The 20,801-nt window shown below is 39.6% G+C and overlaps 1 protein-coding gene across 2 annotated transcripts in view; it reads left to right on the top strand.

Moving 5' to 3' along the window:
* MPPED1 (metallophosphoesterase domain containing 1) overlaps positions 1-20,423 on the top strand; it is a 51,770-nt gene extending 31,347 nt beyond the window's left edge. For both annotated transcript variants that reach the window (XM_050900517.1, XM_050900507.1), the window contains exons 4-6: positions 9,099-9,214; positions 13,928-14,041; positions 17,651-20,423. In XM_050900517.1, coding sequence (XP_050756474.1) covers positions 9,099-9,214; positions 13,928-14,041; positions 17,651-17,769 — 349 coding nt within the window. In that variant the 3' untranslated portion in view covers positions 17,770-20,423. The remainder of the gene's footprint in view (positions 1-9,098; positions 9,215-13,927; positions 14,042-17,650) is intronic.
* The last annotated feature ends 378 nt before the right edge of the window (positions 20,424-20,801 follow it).

The following is a 20,801-nucleotide window of genomic DNA, read 5'->3' as shown; positions in this document are numbered from 1 at the left end:
CTCTTTATTTTTCACATTTGCTTGAAAGTTTAATTTTATGAGACAGAGCTGATTTTAAAGTTTAAAGTGCTTTTTTTGTTGTTTTGGTGCTTTTTTCCCATTTTTTCTTGAACAAAAGGACTACCAGCTCTATCTGTGGTCTGAGCTGTAGTCTCAGACAGCAGCAATTTCAGGATGTTTCAAAGATGTAAACACAGTTGGGTACTGGATGAGCCCTTTGGCGATATTCCAAGAGAAACACAAATAGCTAACTAGTTTGGAGCGGATCTACATGGAGCTGATTCTCAGCTGGAGTAAATTGGCAGAGCTCCACCGGCTTTTGAGCCGTTTACACCTGGTGAGAACCAGCCTCCTTACTTCACGGTAGCTTGTATGTATGCGTTTTCCCTAGGTTTTTACACAGTAGATGCGTTACTACATGAAGAAGTAGATGGTGACTTTACATTGTGCTCTGCGTGAAGAACTGTAAATAAAGCCATCATCATCACAGGAACTCATTGTAACACAGTTATCTGAGTTCTTTCTCTTTTCCCTGACCAGATTTTAAGGGGAGAAGTAATTTACCACTTGTGAAGCTGTTTAACATCAGAACACTTCCTTTGGATTTGTTGTTCATAAATTAATTTTATTTAATAAATTAGCACCATTTAATATGAATTAATTTGAGGATTTTCTTCCCCTGTAAGGAAGTAGAGTAAATTGGAACCAGTATTACAACACAGGGCTGCACCTGTGTGTGTCAAATATTTCTAATTATGTAATTTACATCAGATAAGTATATGATTTTTTTTAAGGTTATCTCAGAATTCCTAGCTCGCTGAATGAGCATCCAGGTGTTAAAGCTGTACCTTTTTGGTATAGAAAGTTATACGGCAGCAGTTGGTTTCCACCATTGTACTGTGGAGTGAATTTAGGACTGCAGGAAAACATGAATTTGGAATTTAGGATTGCTTGGATGTTGTTCACTTCAGGTAGAAACATGGCATATGAAGTATCAGTATGTGCTTTTTTAAACAACAAGTTCATCTGTTGCTAAATTGAAAATGTTAAAAATAATACACTTTATGCATATATGCACACGTGCTGTATTAATTTATTAGTTTTGGAAGCATTTTCATGCTTGTTTAACTCAAAATGACTTTGAATTTTCTGAGGAAAAGAAGGTAAAAAAACCAAAAGGAAGGAAAAACAGAAAAGAACTGGCAGACAGTTAGTCCATATGGCCTTAATTACTCCTGGTATTTTGAAAAAAGAATGTAAACCTGGTGGGTTACTAAACTGAGAAGTGGCTACTGTGAGGGCCTTTTTTATCAATTCTCAGTGCACCTATTACACATCCTACGTATTTTAGTCATGTTTCATCTAGGAGAGTCCCTCCAGGAGCTGCATCATAAAAAACCCGACCAGTATAGCGTCTCCATTTGAAGGGATATTCCATCTCCTCAGTTAGCAAACTTCTGCAAAGTCTTAGAGGACTACAGTAAACACTAACTAGCTGAATGTGTGGAAGAACACATAGATGAGCCTCAAATTTTTTTTACTTACAGATTGGCCCATTCATGGCAAGTTTTACATTTAAAATGAGATGGTAACTGTACTGTGGACAGAGGGGCCATTAACAACTCCTCTCTGTCAACCCTTCTTCTTTCTAGGACTATCAGCTATCAGTATCTGAAGTACAGTCTGGATAACATGGCTGTACCTATATTTTTACATATTGAGAATCAGAGAGACTGAGGGAACAGACTCTGAGACATCAGGAACTCAAGACCTTAGCCCTGCATTAAATCCATAAGACCGTACTGAAAGTTTGTACAGTTCTACATCTGTACCCTCAAGCATTGAATCTTTGGCTAATTATTCCAAATTAGCTTTTACGTTTGTTTGCTGGGTTTATTTTATTATTTTTAAAAAATATCAGATGGGATATTATAATTTGCCTCCCAGCAGAATGAAATAAACTATTTGCATTTGGTGTTGGCATGTTTTAAATTCAGTCTTTCATTAATTTTTCTCCTTACCTGTTATCTTCTGTTTTCTTGTTATGAAGATAAAGTAGATTTCATTTTATTTTTCATTGTTTTACAACAGATTAATGTTTAGAAATTATCAGTTCCTATTAGTCACAGCTCATTCTTTCTTCTTTCCAGTCAGAGATGTATGAAATCCTTTACTAAACAAAAGATGAATGATTTCATGTGTAACTCAAGTTGCAAAAGAAATAATTACTGACAAAGGGCCATATTCTGATTTTTACCCTCCTTTCCTTTTTGAAAACAGTAATTTAATTTGATGCAGAGTTTCAAGAATGACAACCTTGGATGCAAAGCAAGTAAGGCAAAAAACCAAGAACACAGCAAACTTCCCCATGGAAGAAATGATGACTGTTGTGGCCAGCAGACTGATAGAGGATGAGTTCAGGTTGCTGCTCACTACAGCCTCCCGAACTAAAGCTGTGCAAGCCATCTCATGTCTTAGCACCTACATTCCCCTCCCTTCTGCTTTCTCCTTTCCACCTGCTGAGCCACAGCATGGCCATGTGTTCCAGGGGATAATCTTATATGAGATTAACCATCATTTGCATTTATTAGTTTTAAGTATAAGGCCTTAGCTTTCATTAAAAAAGCCCTGGTTCCAATATTATGAATGAGTGAATCTAAGTTTCTTTTTTCCGTAATTTAATTCTTTTTGTACACTGCTTTCGTACCTCTTCTCTAAAATCATACCACCCTTGTCTCTCTCACATGGAAGTTATTCATAATACAAGTCTCCTCATACCCCTCAAAACTTCTGAAACCTGTTTTTTTTTAAATCTCAGTTATGCTGTTAAAATGCTCAGATGCCAGGATGTTGAACAGTATTTCAAAGCCTATAAACAAACAGTGCCCTGCCAGTCCTTCTTAGCACTAGTGGCCTAATAGCTACTTTTATCCCTGCCTGCTTTGGACGGTCCTCTTGAATGCACGGAAGAAAAGACAAAGATGAGTGTTATTTCACAACTGCTTTAGATGTTGAAACAGCCAATACCCCACCAAAAAAAAAAGGTGAACTTTTATGAATCCTTACTTGGAGAGAAAATTGAGTAAAAAGCAGTATAAGTACTCAGTAAACTGGTTAGTTAGTTACTGAGGAAAGGCTAAAAAGGCAATTAGAGAGACTGGGTAAATTCAGCTAACACAGTAATGGGGAACGTAAAAATCTGAACACCTGAAGGATGTGAACACCAGGCAGACAAGGAAGGTATACAGTGTATATAGTACTGTATACCCGTGTTCACAGGACTGTAGCTAGTTATAATAGTAAGATTAAATCAACACCAGGAAAAATTAGACTTAAATGTCCAACAGTGAGATTTCTTGGGCTGGGAATCAGCATGTGTTGGAGTTTTGCCTGTGATGGCCACTGCTGAATCTAACTGCTTTTTGATGCTCCATGGCTCTTGTCCGGTCACTTTTACGAGTATGACTTCCAGCATGCATAGTCCTGTCTTCTAAATATTGAATAGGCGCAGCTCTGCAATTGTCAGGAAGGGGAGCAGGAATGAGAAGACTGATTTGGTCCATTCTTTTCCCACTGAGCTTCTTTACAGTCACCAGCCAATATTTGTTTATTTTCCGATAGGAGAGAAATGACAACTGTTGTGGAGGAAAGACTGGAGCAAGTTACATGTGTTTGTGAACCTTTGAAATTTATTTTGTAAGCAAAGGAAGTCTATTGAGAGAACTTGCCTTTCAGCTGCAAAAAAGACTTCTGTAGGAAACTTTATAGAAATGAGGAGGTACAATAATCTGCACATTGTGTTTTAGTTCTGTGGTTTTTGCTACTAAGGTGTTTGCAAGATGCTGCCCACCAATCCCTTTGATACGCTAATGGCTATTCAGTCAGTTACCACCCATAGCTCTCCGCGGGTATTGGACTATGCAAGGGAGTTTTCCCTTGCAGTCAAAGAGAGTAATTGTGTGCCTACTGGTGGCAAGATTTGTCTTATTCAACTGGACAACCTAGATGCAGCTGCTTCAGTAAATCTTGCAGTCCTGCAGTTCTTGTGGTAGCTGACATCCTGCAAGCACTATGGGCAGTGCTGTGGTGGGAATATTTCCTTGACTGCCCGCTGGCTGCCTGCCGTGTTCATTTGTAGCCGATGACCAAGTACTGTGGAGGGTCCCCTTGAGCTGGTAAGTGTACAGAGAGGAAGGAATCCGTTCTTTAAGTTAAAACGTTTGAATTGAATCAAGGTAATGGAGAATCAGAGTTCACTCTCTCATTGCTTGTAATAGAAAAATCCATGCACGCTGATAGTTTCCCCCAGTCAAGTATCCTTTTTTGTGTCCCCTTTTTATACGTCTGCTGAGCAGATTGAGATGGGTACCAGTGGTTTGAAAATTGAAAACCTTCAATTTTCACGTAAATTACAGGTCAAATCTGTGTAGTGCATCACCGCCCTTTACAGTAAATCACATGTAAAACTTAAGTTACACCCCATTTAAATGACAAAAGAGTTCTTGGACTACATGGTAGCTCTTTTCAGTAGTAGCTGAATAAAAGAAGAAAAACTAATAAATAATTAAGGTGGTAATATGTTTGACCACTATTTTTTTAGTGTGACTTTTTTCTGTTATTATTGTAACAGAAATGCTCCTTTCAAAGACAACTAAAGCACTAATGATAGCTAAGAAGGTCATTCCTAGGAGGTTAAACTGGTTTAATTAGAATTTATGAGAAGGTTACTAAAAGAGTGCAGAAAGATGTTAAGGGGTTAACCTATAAGAGATTACATTGTAGTCAGTGTTCTGTTAAAGTTTGAATTAATTTTTCCCATGGGTTTTTCACATTCTAATTTTCAACTAAATGAGACATCTGTTTCAGAAAAGGAAAATTTGCTATGGTTGTCATAGCAACTATCATTCTGTAAGAAAATTATTCCAATGGTTACTTTAGAACAGAAAGATAGAAATTCAGTACATAAAGCAACATCCGATTGCTAGCACAAATTCTGTAATTCAGCCCTTTTTGTATGGTAGTTTATTTGACCTGCAAAACTTGTTCATATGTTTTTAACATAAGGTTAATTGTGCTGTAAACAAATTCACTTCCAATATATTTTCCCCCTGGAGTCTTATATGTAGACAATCATTATTCTTATCATAATAATAATAATACCGTTGAATTTCAGTAGTATGTGGAGAGACTCAAACTATTTGCTTTAAGAAGATAAGACTTAAATCAAAGTACATTTCTACACAAGTGCTTCACTTTAGAGGTGAAATACATTCATGATGTATGTCTTTAATTGCCAAATACATTTTTCTTGGGGTTTTTTTTTTTTAGAACAGCAGATTTTTCTCTTATGGAACATACATGACAGTGTTTTGTTTGTAAAATGTAAAATATTATTGAAAAATAATTTATAAAAAAATTATGCTTTTCTTGAGCAAGCAGTAAGTGGGGATCCAGAAATTCGGTGCTTGATATGAAGACTTTAACTTTGCTTTCAGGTTCCATCATAAATGGAAATTTTAGACAAAGTTGTCTTTGCACGATATCCAGGTCACAGACTCTTTAGTGGGTATTAGAGAAGATTTTTTTTTCCCTACTCAGAAACTTTGATGGCTGTTTTGCACTAAATTTTCGGAAGAAGGGACTTGGGGATTTATAAAATCCCTGTGTGCGTATAAAAGTGATTTTGCTTTGGGGGTGGGGGCACTGAAGTGTATGATTTGTCTTTCTTCTCTCAGTTGTAAAGCACGCCAACATCCTCCGCTGAATCCTTTCTTGGACTTCAGATTTTTTTTTTTGCCAGAAGTATTCCAGACATTTCTTTCGATCTCGGGATTGTCACAAAAGACAGCGTGATGGCAAATCACACAAGTTGTAGCATCTCCCCTTCACAAAAGAACAGCTCCAGCATGCATAGCTTACCAGCCCTGCGCTCAGGCGGCTACGCGCTGCAGTCACCACAAAGGGAGGGAGGGAGGGACGCGGGAAAGTGCTTCTTGTCTTAATAAGCAGATCATGCCTATTCATAAGGGGAAACAGGCTTTTTAGAAAGTGGCCATGTACCGGCTAGCCCTAGTAGAGGCAGGCAGAGACCCTCACAGCTGCATATGCCATTCGTGGTCATTTGGATTTCAGCAGGATTAAGCTGGCTTCTGGCAAGACCTGTGACAGTCACGATTATTTCTCTTTATACATGCTTCATTGTATCCTTAAAATAATTATTCTGTAGATTTTTGACCTTTTCTTCTTGGGCAAATATTGATCTTTCCCCTCAGTGTCTTTCTCGGGGCGCGGAGTGGCCGCGGCCCATTCTGCTGTGTCTGGCACACCGGCAGGGTGCATGATGGCGCCTTGCCTCGCTTCCCACTGAGGACTTGGGGACGATCCTGTCCATGTCCAGCAGCACCGGGGCAAGTGACGGGTGGGAGCAGGGGCCTGTATTCACTGAATCTGTCAGTAGCTTTAAAAGCATGATTTACTATGCTGACACTTCGTTTGCCTCCTATTTGGCCTTGCTTTCTGTCGATGAGATTTTGCGCCTGGAAAACTTGCTCTGGGCCTAAAGACAATTTGCCAAACAGTTGAATGTTTTCATCTTGGTGAAGAAAGATACTTGGCATGTAGGGTGTGGAACGCAATCCCAAGGCAGGAATGGATGGAGAGTTTAGAAAAAGCCTAACCTCTGTATATTTTTATACAGTGTCCCACTTCTGTAATATCCAAGCACCTTGCAGACTTCAGTTTGTTTATTTTCAGGGCATTCCTGTGAGATAAACATACTCCCATTCTGTCAATGGTGAGCTGAACGTAAAGACAGACTGATCAAGCTCCACAGACTAAGGTTTGGTTCTGTGTGACAGTGTTACACGGTAACGTCACTGGTAGCTTACTGCAGAATACGCCAATAACTAGAATCATAGAATCATAGAATCATTTAGGTTGGAGAAGACCTTTAAGATCATCGGGTCCAACCGTTAACCTAGCACTGCCAAGTCCACCACTAAACCATGTCCCTAAGTGCCACATCTACACATCTTTTAAATACCTCCAGGGATGGTGACTCAACCACTTCCCTGGGCAGCCTGTTCCAATGCTTGATAACCTTTTCAGTGAAGAAATTTTTCCTGATACCCAATCTAAACCTCCCCTGGTGCAACTTGAGGCCATTTCCTCTTGTCCTATCACTTGTTACTTGGGAAAAGAGATGGACACCCACCTCGCTACAACCTCCTTTCACGTAGTTGTAGAGAGTGATAAGGTCTCCCCTGAGCCTCCTACTAGACCATGAGTTACCACCCTAGCAGTAGGAAGGTGAGAAGTCATGTACATGTGAGTCAGGTGCTGTTCTTCATATGAGGAAAGGCTGCTAGGAGTTGAAGAGGTAACCAGAAAAGTGTGGTTTCATATCCCTGATATAGGGATATGTCTTTTTCTTAGCAGCTACCTTGGTCTGAGCAACCTGACTCAGAACAAGGTTTCCGATTCATTGCTACTGCTATTAGCATCTCTTCTTCACACACCTTCTTCACCTCCCTCATCACAGCTTCTGGAGGCTGGGATATGTTTCTGGTCCTAATGGCGGATGTACAAAGTTTCACCTTTTTTTTTTTTTGTCTTGGGACACCTGTTTATCCAGACCCTCGTTATCCAGGGCATGTGATGAAGAGCTAGGAGATGAGCTCTTAGCTGTGGACACAGAAAGCCTTTCAGTCATCTGTCTAGAATAGTTGAGGCTCTTTTTGTCTGTGAAAGAAAGGCAGGAAACCTTCTGCCAAGCCCCCTTCTTCCTTTCCTTTTACCAGAATTTTCTTTTCTTCCCTGGGGTAAGCCACATACCTTTATATTTTAGCAGGCTCTGTATTTTTAAAGCTGTTTTCAATAGGCATGTGCTTTACAGCATTCCGAAAGGAAAAGTGGAAAATACATCATCATGAAGACGTGCTAATTTTTGAAATGTTAGTCAAGCATCAGTAATGGAAGGGATGAATAATAGCTTTATGGGCATTTTATTTTGTCTTTGCCGTACATGATGTAAAGTGGAGTTCAGAGAATTTGTTTGAAAGAATTCTTTCTGTCTTTTGATGCGGTGAGGGAGTGTAAAGCTTGCTTCAACAAAGTAACATCTCAAAGGGAACTCTGGTTGATATGTATGTATTTATAAACACTAAGGCTGCAATTATCATAAACCTTATTAAATCACAGCAGCCTATTTGTTGTTCTCCAAATATGGATATGGCCAGAAGGTGTCAGTCAAAAAATTATAAAAAAATTCCAACCTAGAACTAACCCTCAATTTTATGGCTTAGAATTAGAGCATAGTCAGCAAGACATAATTTACCACTGTGATATAATTGCTGTGAAATACAGTTTTTTAATCAATGGCATAGCAAGATATGGATAAATTGCGTTCTGACTGGCAGTGTTGCAGTCGCACTGCTCCATGATGAGCTGCTCCATAAATATGTTTTAAAAAATGTAAATGCCCTTCTGATAAGAAATCCTGAATATGGAGAGTCTTGCTTAAAAGCAAGTCAACACACAAGAGGAAAGAAGAAAATTATGTGTAAGAAAAGAAGCAGTATTCTTGTTCTGATGGAATGCTTCCAATTAGGGAAACAAAGCAGCATAGATGATGTCTCCGACTTTGGAGTGGGATCTGTCATCGTGCCAGGGTCTGTCCTTGCCCAGCTGGTCATAGGCTAAGGGCCAAACGTGACGGGAGCCAATGTGAAACATATATCCACACCTACATATCTGAGACAGGTGTTCTTCTAGATGTTGTGGGAGTCCAGCATGCTAATCCACACATGGAGATCTTGGTATCCTGGTCTTGTAAGAGTTACTTTTCACCTAGTTAGAGGAATACTGTGAATATTTTACTGTATGCTGCCTACTGAAAGTGGCAAGGACTGCACTGATTTGCCACACAAGTTAAATAACACTGGTTGTATGGAAAGAGGGTTTTACTGTGCATACAAAGAAGGAAATGAATGCTATTTGTGTCTCCAAATTCCATGCTAGTAGAGAGTCAATCTCCGTATTTTAATTAGATAACCAGTACATGGAAGTCGCACTGAGACATTGTCCTCCTCTCTTGGCAGGCAACCTTGGTTTTATGGCTGGGGCTTTAATCTTCCACGAGGCCAAGCACTATTAGAGAAATGGAACCTTATTCCAGATGGAATAGATATTCTTATAACACATGGACCACCTCTCGGTAAGAAAATACTAGTGCTCTTAGCTGTGTATTTCAGATGATTATACTGTGACTGATGGCTCTCCTTAGACAAAGAATGCAATCCTGACTTACAAAAGTCAAAAGTAACATCTGTACTGATTTCAGCAGCACCAGGACTTCAGCTCAGGTTTATGTTTCATGGTTACCTATGCTCGATGGTAGGGAATTAAATAATGGCTTAAAAAATAAAGCCTTAACACATAAAGCCTTAATGAACTTTATAAATAAGCAAGGTCTAGTTTTCCTATGCATCTGTCCACTCTGCCACTGGTGAAATTAGTAGATTTAAAGCATGGAGCGTGCTTGAAGAGAAATGCAGGATTGGGATCTTATTTTTTTAGCACTGTCTTTTTCCCTCACTTGCAGTAGCATTCCCCCACCAGCAAGTACCCAAAGTCTGTATTTTTCCTCATCATGCTGACTTGGTGCATGTTCTGCCTCACAAACCCAAATGCTGCCATTGTTTGCCTGTTCTTTGGACGGTGTGGGTGAATTGCCTATCTGTAATACAATCTGGCAATACTAACAGACCAACAAGAAATAGTTTTGCATTTGTGTTTTACAAGTATTAATATAGGTGATACAAAAGCCAGGAGAGATTTCTTGCATTCCTAGATAATGGTGAAATTATCTATCTGTTACAGAAATAATACAATCACAGAAACTTGTCCAGATTCAGTAAAGGCTTAAGGCTTTTAACATGTTTTTCAATGTATTTAACATATAGCAAGCTATATTTAATGCAACTATGTGTTTAACTCTCACTAATTTAATAAATGGACACGAACGTGAAGCATGTACTTAAGTGTTCTGCTGAGTCTTACTGTGGAGGAGTGCTTTGTGTGAAATGAAGGCAGTTGGTTTCTTTAAACCTTTAGATTCCCCAATTTCCTGAAGCTAAAACCCTCTTGTCTTCTACCCTTTCTTCTCTTTCAGAGCTTGGAGGAGAAAGTATCTAAAGGGTTTGTGTTTTGTTTTCTTTAGAAAGACATGTTTGCATTCCACTGCTCACTAATCCTGGGGGAAGGGGCTTCTTTGTGAGCATGGTTTCTCACAGTAAGGGCGTGTGTTTTGATACTTCACCTAAGTGGAGTCTCATGCCATGCCATAGACTGATTTTAATATGGACCTGTATTGTAAAAGTGGATGGCAGAAATTAATTGTTTAGACCTTGAGATACCAGCTCCAAACAGTTAGTACTGGGGATAATTCCTGTTAGGATCCAAGGCATGATGCTGGGTCTTTGATACAGTTTTACTTATAAGTCATATTTAAAACCTTTTCAGAAGCTTTTTCAGCAGTTTTAAAGCCATTTTAAAAACCAGCTGATCAGCTGTAAAGAAATGGAACCTCCAGCTGATCCAAAGAATATCCCTGTATCTAGCACTTGAAATCCAGTGTTGGAAAGTGGAGAGAGGGGTTCGCACCACCCAGCTTCAGCCACCTTGCTAATTTAGCCACCAGGCCTCTCCAGGCAGCCTCTGGGATCAGCAGAGGGAGGAGAACCTCTAGAGAGCACTACAGAGCTGGCACTCAACAGACATGATTTAATAATAAATTTAATAGTAAGTTTAATAACTGAAAAGTAATTTAATAATCGTAGTAATTCTGAGGAAGAGCTGCCCATCTCCACTGACTGTAATGGGATAGCGTGAATTCCCCCCATCTCCATGTCTCAGTATTTGTTCTCTTTTTTTGAATTCTGAAGCTTCAACCATCCTCCAAGGATTTTCTTTTTTAAAAGTTCCTGTTTCTTTGTCTTTTTCTTATTGATGCATTAATAGATGGCTCAGGCACAGAACCCTCTGCCTGAGGGCATCAGCTGTTGGTCTCCCTGACACCCATGGCAACAAATACATGACACTTCAAAAGAAATTAGCGCTCTGCCTAACTTACAGAACATCCTTATTGTGTAGCTCTGTCCACAGACATTTTGGGAGACAGGATCCTCCTTGATCCTCCCAGCCAATTATTTTAACCAGAAAGCTGATTACTGTTGTTCTGATCTTGGACAGCATCACTAGAACTGTTCCTAATGATCATAAATAGCAATCAGTGCTCTTGCAAATTCCCTTTTTTTCTCCAGCATGGCTGCCTAAATTCTGTCCATCATCCATTTTTTGTGCTGCTTTCTCATTCCCTCGCTTCAAAAGAGCGCACGTCATCCTAAACTAATTAATACTACATTATTTGATAGATTTAAAGTTGCCTGCATGATTTAGATGCAGAAGCACCATTAAGAGTTAATGGACTTGGTGTTTCTAAGTCGGTTAGGCATGTAACAAAAATCTGAGTAATTTTTCTTCTCTGTTTTAGAGTAGTGCTTTGGGATGAAACTAGAGCAGGGATATACAGGAGGTTCACACAGGATGAGAAAACAAAGGTTAAAACAGCTATTATTGACCATTTTATTAGTAACCTGTTTATTATTAATAAAGTTATGCCATGTAGTTCATAGCTTATGAAATATAGTATTCATGATTATGGGATCAGTGCTAATGCTCATTTCTGTGTCAGCATATTTTTGTTACTTTTATGTATAGTATAACTTCTTAAGTCTTTTCTCTGATTCCTAAAGATCTACATTTATGATTCTTTTATTTCTTTTCAAAAAGTTTACTTTTCTTTTCTTTGTTTGTTTTTAATTTAATTTCACCTTTAAGTCTTCATTTGTAGCTGTCTGCTTGATTGTCTATGACAAAGATTTATACTTCCCTGACAGCTGCAGAAACCTGTTTCAAGTAACCAAACATTAAAAAAACCCTAAGATGAACTCTAATTGTTAGCTAGGTGTAATCAATTATTCTTAGTTTGTGTAGTCAGGTGTACATAATAAGCTGCAAACATATGGGAAAGCTTCAGAAGGGTGATAATGCATGTAAACAAAAACATATTCAACATAAATAATGCTTAATTTAATGGAGAAGTTAATTTTATGGATTTTTGTTTGTGAAGTTTTTGAAGTGGAAATACTTTTGACTTTATGTTCACCACAGACATTTTGACAATTAACTGTTTCAAATCATTGAAGTAACAAAACCTATGGTTATAACGCATTTGCTCTGCAAAAAGCATGACTGGATTCCAGAGGAGTTGCTGGCCTCACTTTGACATCTCGAATACTTACTATTTTCTACAGTGAATTTTGACCTGCGTTGGATACCAAGAGTGACTGGTAAAATCAGTTACCAGAACTGAGCATTGCTCTGCTCTGTCTGTAATTCAATGGGGCTTTCTCTTTGCACATCCACCCGACAGGAGCCAAGCAGCGTCTTCAGAGGCGTCTGAATGAATTGGGAGTCTATGGCCATTATTAGAACTTCCTCTTTTTGACACTTAGGATGCCACATTCCCAACTAGTTTCTGAAAATTGGACTTAACACTCTGAGTAACTATGATACAAGGGCAAATTTTTACCATTTTCATAAAACCCCACAGTATACTGAGCCCGGTTTTCAAGCACTTGATTCTAAAGAGGTATTTCTCGATGTGTGAACCTACCTTGAAGCTCTAGCAAATCTGAGAGCTTTTCCAAGAGCTTGAATACCACAATTCTGTTCTTTTAAGCCAGTTGGTTAGCTGCTATTTAGCCATGCTTGAGTGGACGTCAAAAGTAAACATATGAAAACTAGGTCCAGACTCCGTACCTCTCTGGCTGACTACTGTTTTCTCAAAGGCATAATATGTTCACACTATTTCAGCAATCTGAGAGGTACAAAGCTATGACAGGCACACAGGGAAAGTACCAGAACAACTAAAGAAAAACAGAATGATTATATCTTTTAGGTTTCCAAATTTAAGCCTGATGAAAATGGCAGAACAATAGAAAGAAAACAGGATTGGTTATTGCAAACCCTCTGATGCAGAAACATCCTTCTTATACTACTACTTTGAAGGAAATATGAGACTTCAGTTGGCAGTAAGCACCCACTTGCAGTATGTTTTTAGAGATATAAGCAAGTTGGTGTACATTTTTGTCTGTATTCATAAAAAATGCATTTTTATACAAACTTCGTGCAAGTAAATACAGCACTTAAAAAATCTGCAGAAGGGCTGAGTTTCTCTTCCTGTCTGAGGTCAATAGATTTAGGCTAGTGGGGATTGCTGTGTCATGAAGTGCTTAAACCAGTTTTACTTGGGGATGATGTTTTTAGGCATGCTGTGGGTTCCTCACCTGAGTTCCACTACTGTAAGGTTCAATGTGATAACAATATAGTTCTATTACTAGCAACACAGATTCCATTACATCAGTTAAAGTGTTCAATTTAGAAAACTAGATCTCAGGACTAGATTTAAATAAGTAAATGTTGATTTCAATTCTTTAGAGACTCACTTTGGACGTACTGCTATTTACACCTCACTCTCTTAAAGGAAGAAAAATGGATAAAGCATTGAGTTTTCCCATTAACAGCAGTGCAAAAATGCTTTCATTGCAGTGATTTTTTTTCCTTGAAAAACAACTGGCAAGAGTTATCATAGTCCTTTTTCTTCGGATGAGCTTTTATGGTTTTCCTCAAGTATTTTTCCTTCCTTCCTCTTCTACTTATCAAGGCAAACACTGTTTTTTCCATGTCAGTTCTTCTACGGCTGCTTATGAAAAGCCATGAGACATGAAATCTCAGAATTGTTGTATAGCAGTACAGCTTTCCAGATAACCTGTCTTCTTTTAAAGCTTTCCTTTCTTTTCCAAAGGTTTTCTAGACTGGGTTCCTAAGAAAATGCAACGGGTAGGATGCGTTGAGCTGCTGAACACAGTCCAGAGACGAATACAGCCAAGGCTTCATGTTTTTGGACATATCCATGAAGGTCAGAACACATTTCTTTCTATATATATTTAGAAACAACAAACACAGAAGTTGTCTGATTTAACTAGCATTTTCAAACTTGAGTGTCTGAACTGAAGCACTTCTGGAATTCAGATACTTATTTAGCTGCATATATAGAGATGAAATTGGCTGATACCCACATTTCGATATTTGTACTACAGCTTCTCTTTCAGTTTCTACATCTATAAAACAGGGTGATGCCTTCTTCACAGAGAGTATTACTGTGAATTTTAAAATAAGAACATGAGTCCAGTAGTTACAGAAAGTGACTAAATATTAGGATTGATGGATTGTATTTTCCTCTGCTGAATCTCTGTGACTTAAGATAATTCATGTAAGCTCTCTGTGTCTCAGTTTCTGTGTTTGTAAAATGGGTAAGAATGCTTTTAGGGGTGCTTCTAAGGCTTAATCTTCAAGATTGTACAATAAAGGTTGTCTCTGCCCATCAGTGCGTATATGAAGTTGAAATCGAGAAGGATGTCACCACTGACTTGTGTAGAAGTTCAAGATACTTATTCATGTATTAATTTGCTGTGGCAGAGGAAACATTTTGTACGCAGACAAAACAAAGACTATTTGATTTTTAACTGGAAAAAAATGAGTTCCCTTCACATAAGTCAGTAAATGGTGACAGACATGCTCCACTGAAGTCAGTGACAGCAGGAGTTCATCTCCAGGCAAAGAGAAAGGTAGATGCTGTCTGCTATAGAGAAGTCTGTCCTGTTCATATATCGTGGCAGCAAGACTTCAAGCAGTGCCACCACAAAAAGACACCACTGGGCTGTGCAGAAGTGTACCCATTGGCATGTAAGCATGTATTATCAGCTGCTTAGTTCTTGGCAATGTTAACTTACTGGCAGGAAAAGGTGTTCCACAACTGCCAGTTTTCTGCTTCTGGGACTGCTCCAGCCTTTGATGTAGGATCTCTGTGGGTCTCACCAGTGTAGACATGAACAAATGGAAAAACTGGAGTAGCTGGCATTCAGATACTTCTGTTTTTGTGAAGAACCATTACCCTTCCCAAGAAATCCCACTCTGACTTGCTGCTGGGGGCTTTCACCATGCTAAGTTAGAAGTGATGTTGCTGAGAGGTGTGCTGGTGTAAAATTGATGGAGAAGACATTCAGATCGTTATTTTACAGCTCAGGGATTAAGTCCATTCTCCTTGTGTGTCTCATCTGCGGTGACCTATTAATGCCTAGTTAATGTCCAAAATGCTGTTAAATCACAGAGTAAACAAACAAAGCATAAGCAGTATTTTTTCCTAACCCTTTGCTGTTAGAACAGTCTTTGAGATTCTGTACAAGAGAGCTGATGAATACAGTTCAAATTCATTGTCTTTTCAGAAATTGTAAGCCAAGTGGGTTGCAGGGGATATAAGCAAACAGTTAGCAAGCCATGAAGCTTCAGGCAGGTAAACAAAATCACATCTGCTAAGACCAAGCCCAACTTTGGCTCCCAAGGGAAAAGAATGGCACCTCCGCAGAATGGTAAATCTTGTGAATTAATACAGTTGGCACAGTAGGTATCAGAACACAGAAACATGGTACTCTTCTTGTTAACTATCATAATTTAGGGAAAACAAATGGGGAACTGCATAGCCTGTTTTGCAGTGGGATGCTAAATCTCTGCAGAGGAGAATTCCCATTGCAGACAGCCTGTGCAAACGAAGCTGCTCTTTGTAGAGAGAATGCATGATTTGAACAGATGAGTTCTTCCCCTGACTGAGCATAGCTACATCTGCAGCAGTCATTTACTGAACATCCGGGAGGAAGAGATGCTTAGAAGAGATGTTTCTTCCCTATTCCTCCCTCTGCACTGCTGTCTCTGCCAAAAAATACCTCTACACATGGGCTTGCTGCTGCTTGACCCATGGAAGTGACAAGCAGCATGGCAGAGACTCCGGCTAAAATCCTGGTTTGCCCATTACAGCCAGCACTTGGCTGAGGTCATGGCCAAGGAAACTCTGTTGGTAGTAGGGTAGGAGTGAAAACTGTAGCATTAGGAATCTTCCAGCAAAAAGAGCATATTAGCAAGCTGATTCTGTTCTCTCCAAATGTGCAGCCGAGGAGACAGAAAGTCCCAGCAGCAATGCTGACTGTCCTCCGTGTAGTTTGTGTTTTACACAGAACAATTGTTCTGTGGCAAACAGCAAATGATTTAAAGAAATGTCTGTGACAGGAACCTGACAGAGTTTTCTTCCCTCCCTAGTCCCTAATTACAGTGTGGTTTTTCCACGGGGAGTGCAGGAAGCCCTGCATTATTCAGGGTATTCTAAGGAACAAAAAAGAAAGGAATTTGGCTACTGTTTCTTTGTTTGTAAATTATGCAACTATCAATGCTTCTATAAGACACAAAATTGCACTCAGAAAGACTGTAGGATCCGAGGTACCTAGGATTTGAATACCTGGAACTCAGTGTATGTAGCAATGAATACATTTCACTATTAACTTCATTAATGGTGAGATTGAATCTTAGTACAGATGCTGTCTACCAGGTGATTTCCCCAAAATCATGTATTTCTGATTGTGATTGCATTTCTTCATATTGATCGTAATATTTCAATGCAAGTTTCCAACATTAAGCTTTTAGTTTTAGTGTAATCAAGCTTATGTTTTTTCCTAGTCATTCATGAAAAGATTTTTGACAATGGAGAGTGTGTCTGCTTTTTCGTAACACCAGGGCAGTTAAAGGGCTGCTTCTTCACTTTCTGAAACAGCATTTCACTGTATTTCTACAGGCGTTAGAGCTGGAAGTTTGATTTTCTGCAGATTTAGCTCTGGAATTGTTTGGCTTGGGTGTGTAGTCAGACACGAGATGTAGTTAAACGTTTTTCGCCACCGGTGAGACATACAGAAGGGTGTTTTCTCCCGTGGAAATGTTATGGTGTCTTAGGGTGTGAATTCACCTTGTCTGTCAGAGAATGCATTAATAAAGACATTTTTTCTCTGCCTAGGCAGGCATTTTAGTGTCTTTCCATCAAATTTGGTAGAAATTGGTCAACAAGTTCGAACACATAGGAAGAAGAGGTTCCTGCTAGACAAATCCCACCCAGATGCACATGCACATATACTCCCCTTAGTCAAGCAATGCTTTTTCTTCATTGGTTGCTTAAAAGATGTACAACACAGGACAGGAAAAAAGGTGGAAAGATGAAAATTGCCCAAAGTTTGGTGCGCTGATGACTGCAAACCTAAATGATCAGAAGTATGTTTTTTTCAGTGCTGCAATTGCCTAAGCTCTATCTTCTCATCCTTTCCAAAACTGAGAAGGTTTTAAGAAAAAAGCTTTGCAGAGAAAAGTGTCTGTCTTTCTAAGGAGGTTTGGCAAGCTGGCTGCCAGAGATTATAGCCACTAGCTAGTGAGGGTCCATTTTGCTTTTCTTACACAATTTAAAAGATGGCAAAAAGTTCTGCTGTAGGACAAAGATGGTATTAATTCAGGAGACCTTTATGTTTTGCATGAAGAGAATTTTTAAATTCCTTCTGAGTAATAAATGTGGCACTTACCGTTGTGTGATAAAGGTGAATAATTAAAAAAAAAGAAGATAATAATAATGAGAGTAACCAGAGTTTTTCTGTCTTCATAGGTTATGGTGTCATGGCTGATGGAACTACTACCTATGTGAATGCATCTGTGTGCACTGTGAATTACCAGCCACTTAATCCACCTATAGTTATTGACTTACCTACTCCAAGGAACACATGATTATAATGAGGATTTAAAGTTGTACCCAACACATTAGCAACTTTATATTGCTGGCTGAGAATCCCAATAGGGAACCATTCAACAAAAAAAGCAAAAACCTTCTTCTTTTTTCCCTGCTAGCTCTTCACAGATAAATTTTGAGTGACAAAAGTGGATGAGGAACAAAGACATTTTGGTGCCAGAAACAGAGTAAAGACTTAAACATTTCACCATTAAAATATTTGTGAACACAGAAAAGTGAATGCATTCCACATATATATATACATATACATATATCTCTCTCTCAAGTAGGGACTTTTGTATATACCATACATTATATTGGACTTATTAAAAGAACAAAGTCTTTCAAACGAGCGTTTCTTTAAGAAAGTTTGCAGTTTAAACTTAAGTGTTTAGACTAGGATTTCCTCATTTCAGATGTTTCCCAGTGAGCTCTTGGTAAAAGAAAAATGATGGTAAAGATATTTTCCCTTAATTAACATGGCAAATATAAAAGACGGTGCACAAATGACCAGTCACAGGAGCAAAGCTATTACTTCAGGTCCTCCAGGTCTAAGTCTTTGCATCTATTCAGAACCAATGCAATAGAGGCCCTAATTCACTGTACTGCAATGAAGTTTTACTACATCTGGCATTACAGATGGTAAGGGAAATGGTGCATATTGCTGGCATGCTGTAAACAGCTCAACATTCAAGAAGGGAGACTGTGTTAAGTGCAGTATAAACTCAGGAATTTGTAACCTGGCCTCGCCTGTGAAAAAAAGGATGACATTTCCCTTAAAAAAAAAAAAAGAAGAAGAAGAAAAAATATAACTGTGTTTGCATATGGTAAGGCGATATGTGATTGTATGTAAAAAGCAAAAAAAACCCCACAAAAAACCCACCCAGTGTTCAGTAGTGGTATTTTAAGTAAAACCCACTGGGACTATTTGTCTAAAACCTGTTAATGGGACGTGCAGCCAATGATGAGATTACTGGTTTGAATTTGGCCCCAGTCAGAAGTGATTAAAAGTCATTGTGATCATTTTGTCCTTGGGGAACGTTACGGATGTCAAGGGGAAGGGGTCATCCCAAGGTGGAGTTTGGGCATTCACTTTTAGGCAGCTATGTAGTAGTGTTAAGTGCGATGAGTAATGAGTACACACCAACGGGTACAGAGCAGGGGTTGCCTCACAGAACCTGTCATTGCTGTTTGCCCGCTCATGGACACTGCTGAGAGAGGCCCAAGACAAAATCGTCAACCGAGTTGAAATCCGTCTGTCATGTTGCATGTGACGCCAGGCAAAGCGGGGGACGTGTCAGGAGCTGGTTGGGATGGCCAGCTGCCATGGTACTGCCCACACGGCTTTCCTGCAGGTTAACAGAGGTGTTGAAGCTGCTGGGATTTCAGGCCCATCCTAGGCAGAAACTTGAGAATTTATTACAAACCCACCAAAAAAAAAAAAAGTGCTTCAAGCGTGCCCTGCAAGAAATGGGTTTCTGCCTTGAACGAACAAAGATGCCATGCTCAAAGAGGAGCCTTTTTGCCTTGACGGAGATAATTTAACTGCTGTGTTCCGAACGTGGACATCGTGAATTTGGGGCTGACGGCATCTAGACATTAATCTTGTTCACACACATTGGGCAGATCATCGCACTACCAATACAGGGTTGTTTGCAGGTCTGTGCATAGCCCACATCTGCACACATGCATTGGATAATTGTGTATGTTACTTTTTGCCTGATATATGGATGTAAATGTGAGCTTCACGTAGCAGCTGCATGTACATTATATGCATACACAATTTAAAATACCTGTGTCGCAAAACCAGGCTATGTCAGCCTCAACTCTAAGCAAGGTGGGCAGAAACATTGCATTTTGCTGGCTTCCCATGGGCAGCAGCTCTTCCAGCTGCTGCTGGGAGCAGTGGCATTTGAGCCCAGTAACTAACTTGTGCGGTGGACCCACCAGGAACCACCAGACCACGGAAAACATGACAAGTCACAGGTCTGTCATTTCTTGTAAGCTGTTGGGTGACTTGAGGTCTAAACTAATGTGCTGCTTTTTCCTGAAACGAAACCCAAAACAATAGGTGACACCTGCAACTGGTTTTTGGGTGAATAGTTCACAAGCGCATGAGCAGTCTGCCGTGAATTCAGATGGGGCCACTTTTGTCAGAACTATTGGTGTAGAAATTGCAGGATCAGGTCCTAAATCAGCAAGGACTGAAATGCATAGTTGAGTATGAACTCCCGCCATCATCGGGAAGATGAGCAATAGCGTGTAGTTGGAATAAAAGTGTCCTAGCTAGTCACAATTCAAGCGGTTTGCAACAAATGTGGCAGGAAATTGGCTGTATGTTAAAGTCTGAAATGTTTACATTCGCTCACGGCACTTAAGAGACTAAAATGTTAAAGTGGGGGGAAGAGGTCCTTTTATTAGCCTCAACAAAATTTCTATGTCGACCATAAACTATTCTCTTAAAAATAATTTTTCCTAAGGTATCTTCAAAATACTGTGTATTTTTATGTGGAAAGGATACGAAAGCAGCTGTTACTTCAGAATATCGTTTAAAGTACTTGAAGTATGAAAGCTTAAAGATTATTTAATCATTTTGGCATAACTTGATTGTTGTTGTAATTTTTGGTCAAGCATGTTAGACAAATAAAGTCTTAAAAAAAAAAAAAGAAAAACAAAAAATAAGGCCTCGTGATATCCACCGCATGCATTCAGCTCCACGTGGGAAAGGCTGCCTGTCTTCTCCGGGTGTGGGAGCCAGCCTGCGGGACGTTAAAGTTGTTATACCGCGAAGGGTTGTGGATCAGCTGGGGGGTCAGCTGGCAGAGGGGCTGGGGGTGATGGCCAGAAGGTGCCCTGCCCCGTCTGCCAGCTTCAGGCCGCCACATCTCCGGCAGAAGGTAGCGAGTTGGAAGTTGGGGTTGCAGAGAGGGGGGGAAAACGGCAACCGCTACCTGGAACTGATGTGTTTTGGTGGGGGAGTGTGCCAGAGGCGCCTGTGAGGCGGGGAAGAGCTAACGTGAGGGAGTGCTGC

The sequence above is a fragment of the Gymnogyps californianus genome, chromosome 1, assembly GCF_018139145.2.
Source record: "Gymnogyps californianus isolate 813 chromosome 1, ASM1813914v2, whole genome shotgun sequence".
NCBI classification, from domain to species: domain Eukaryota; kingdom Metazoa; phylum Chordata; class Aves; order Accipitriformes; family Cathartidae; genus Gymnogyps; species Gymnogyps californianus.
Note: the sequence above shows the minus strand (reverse complement) of the source record. Positions and strands in the feature narration are given on the sequence as shown.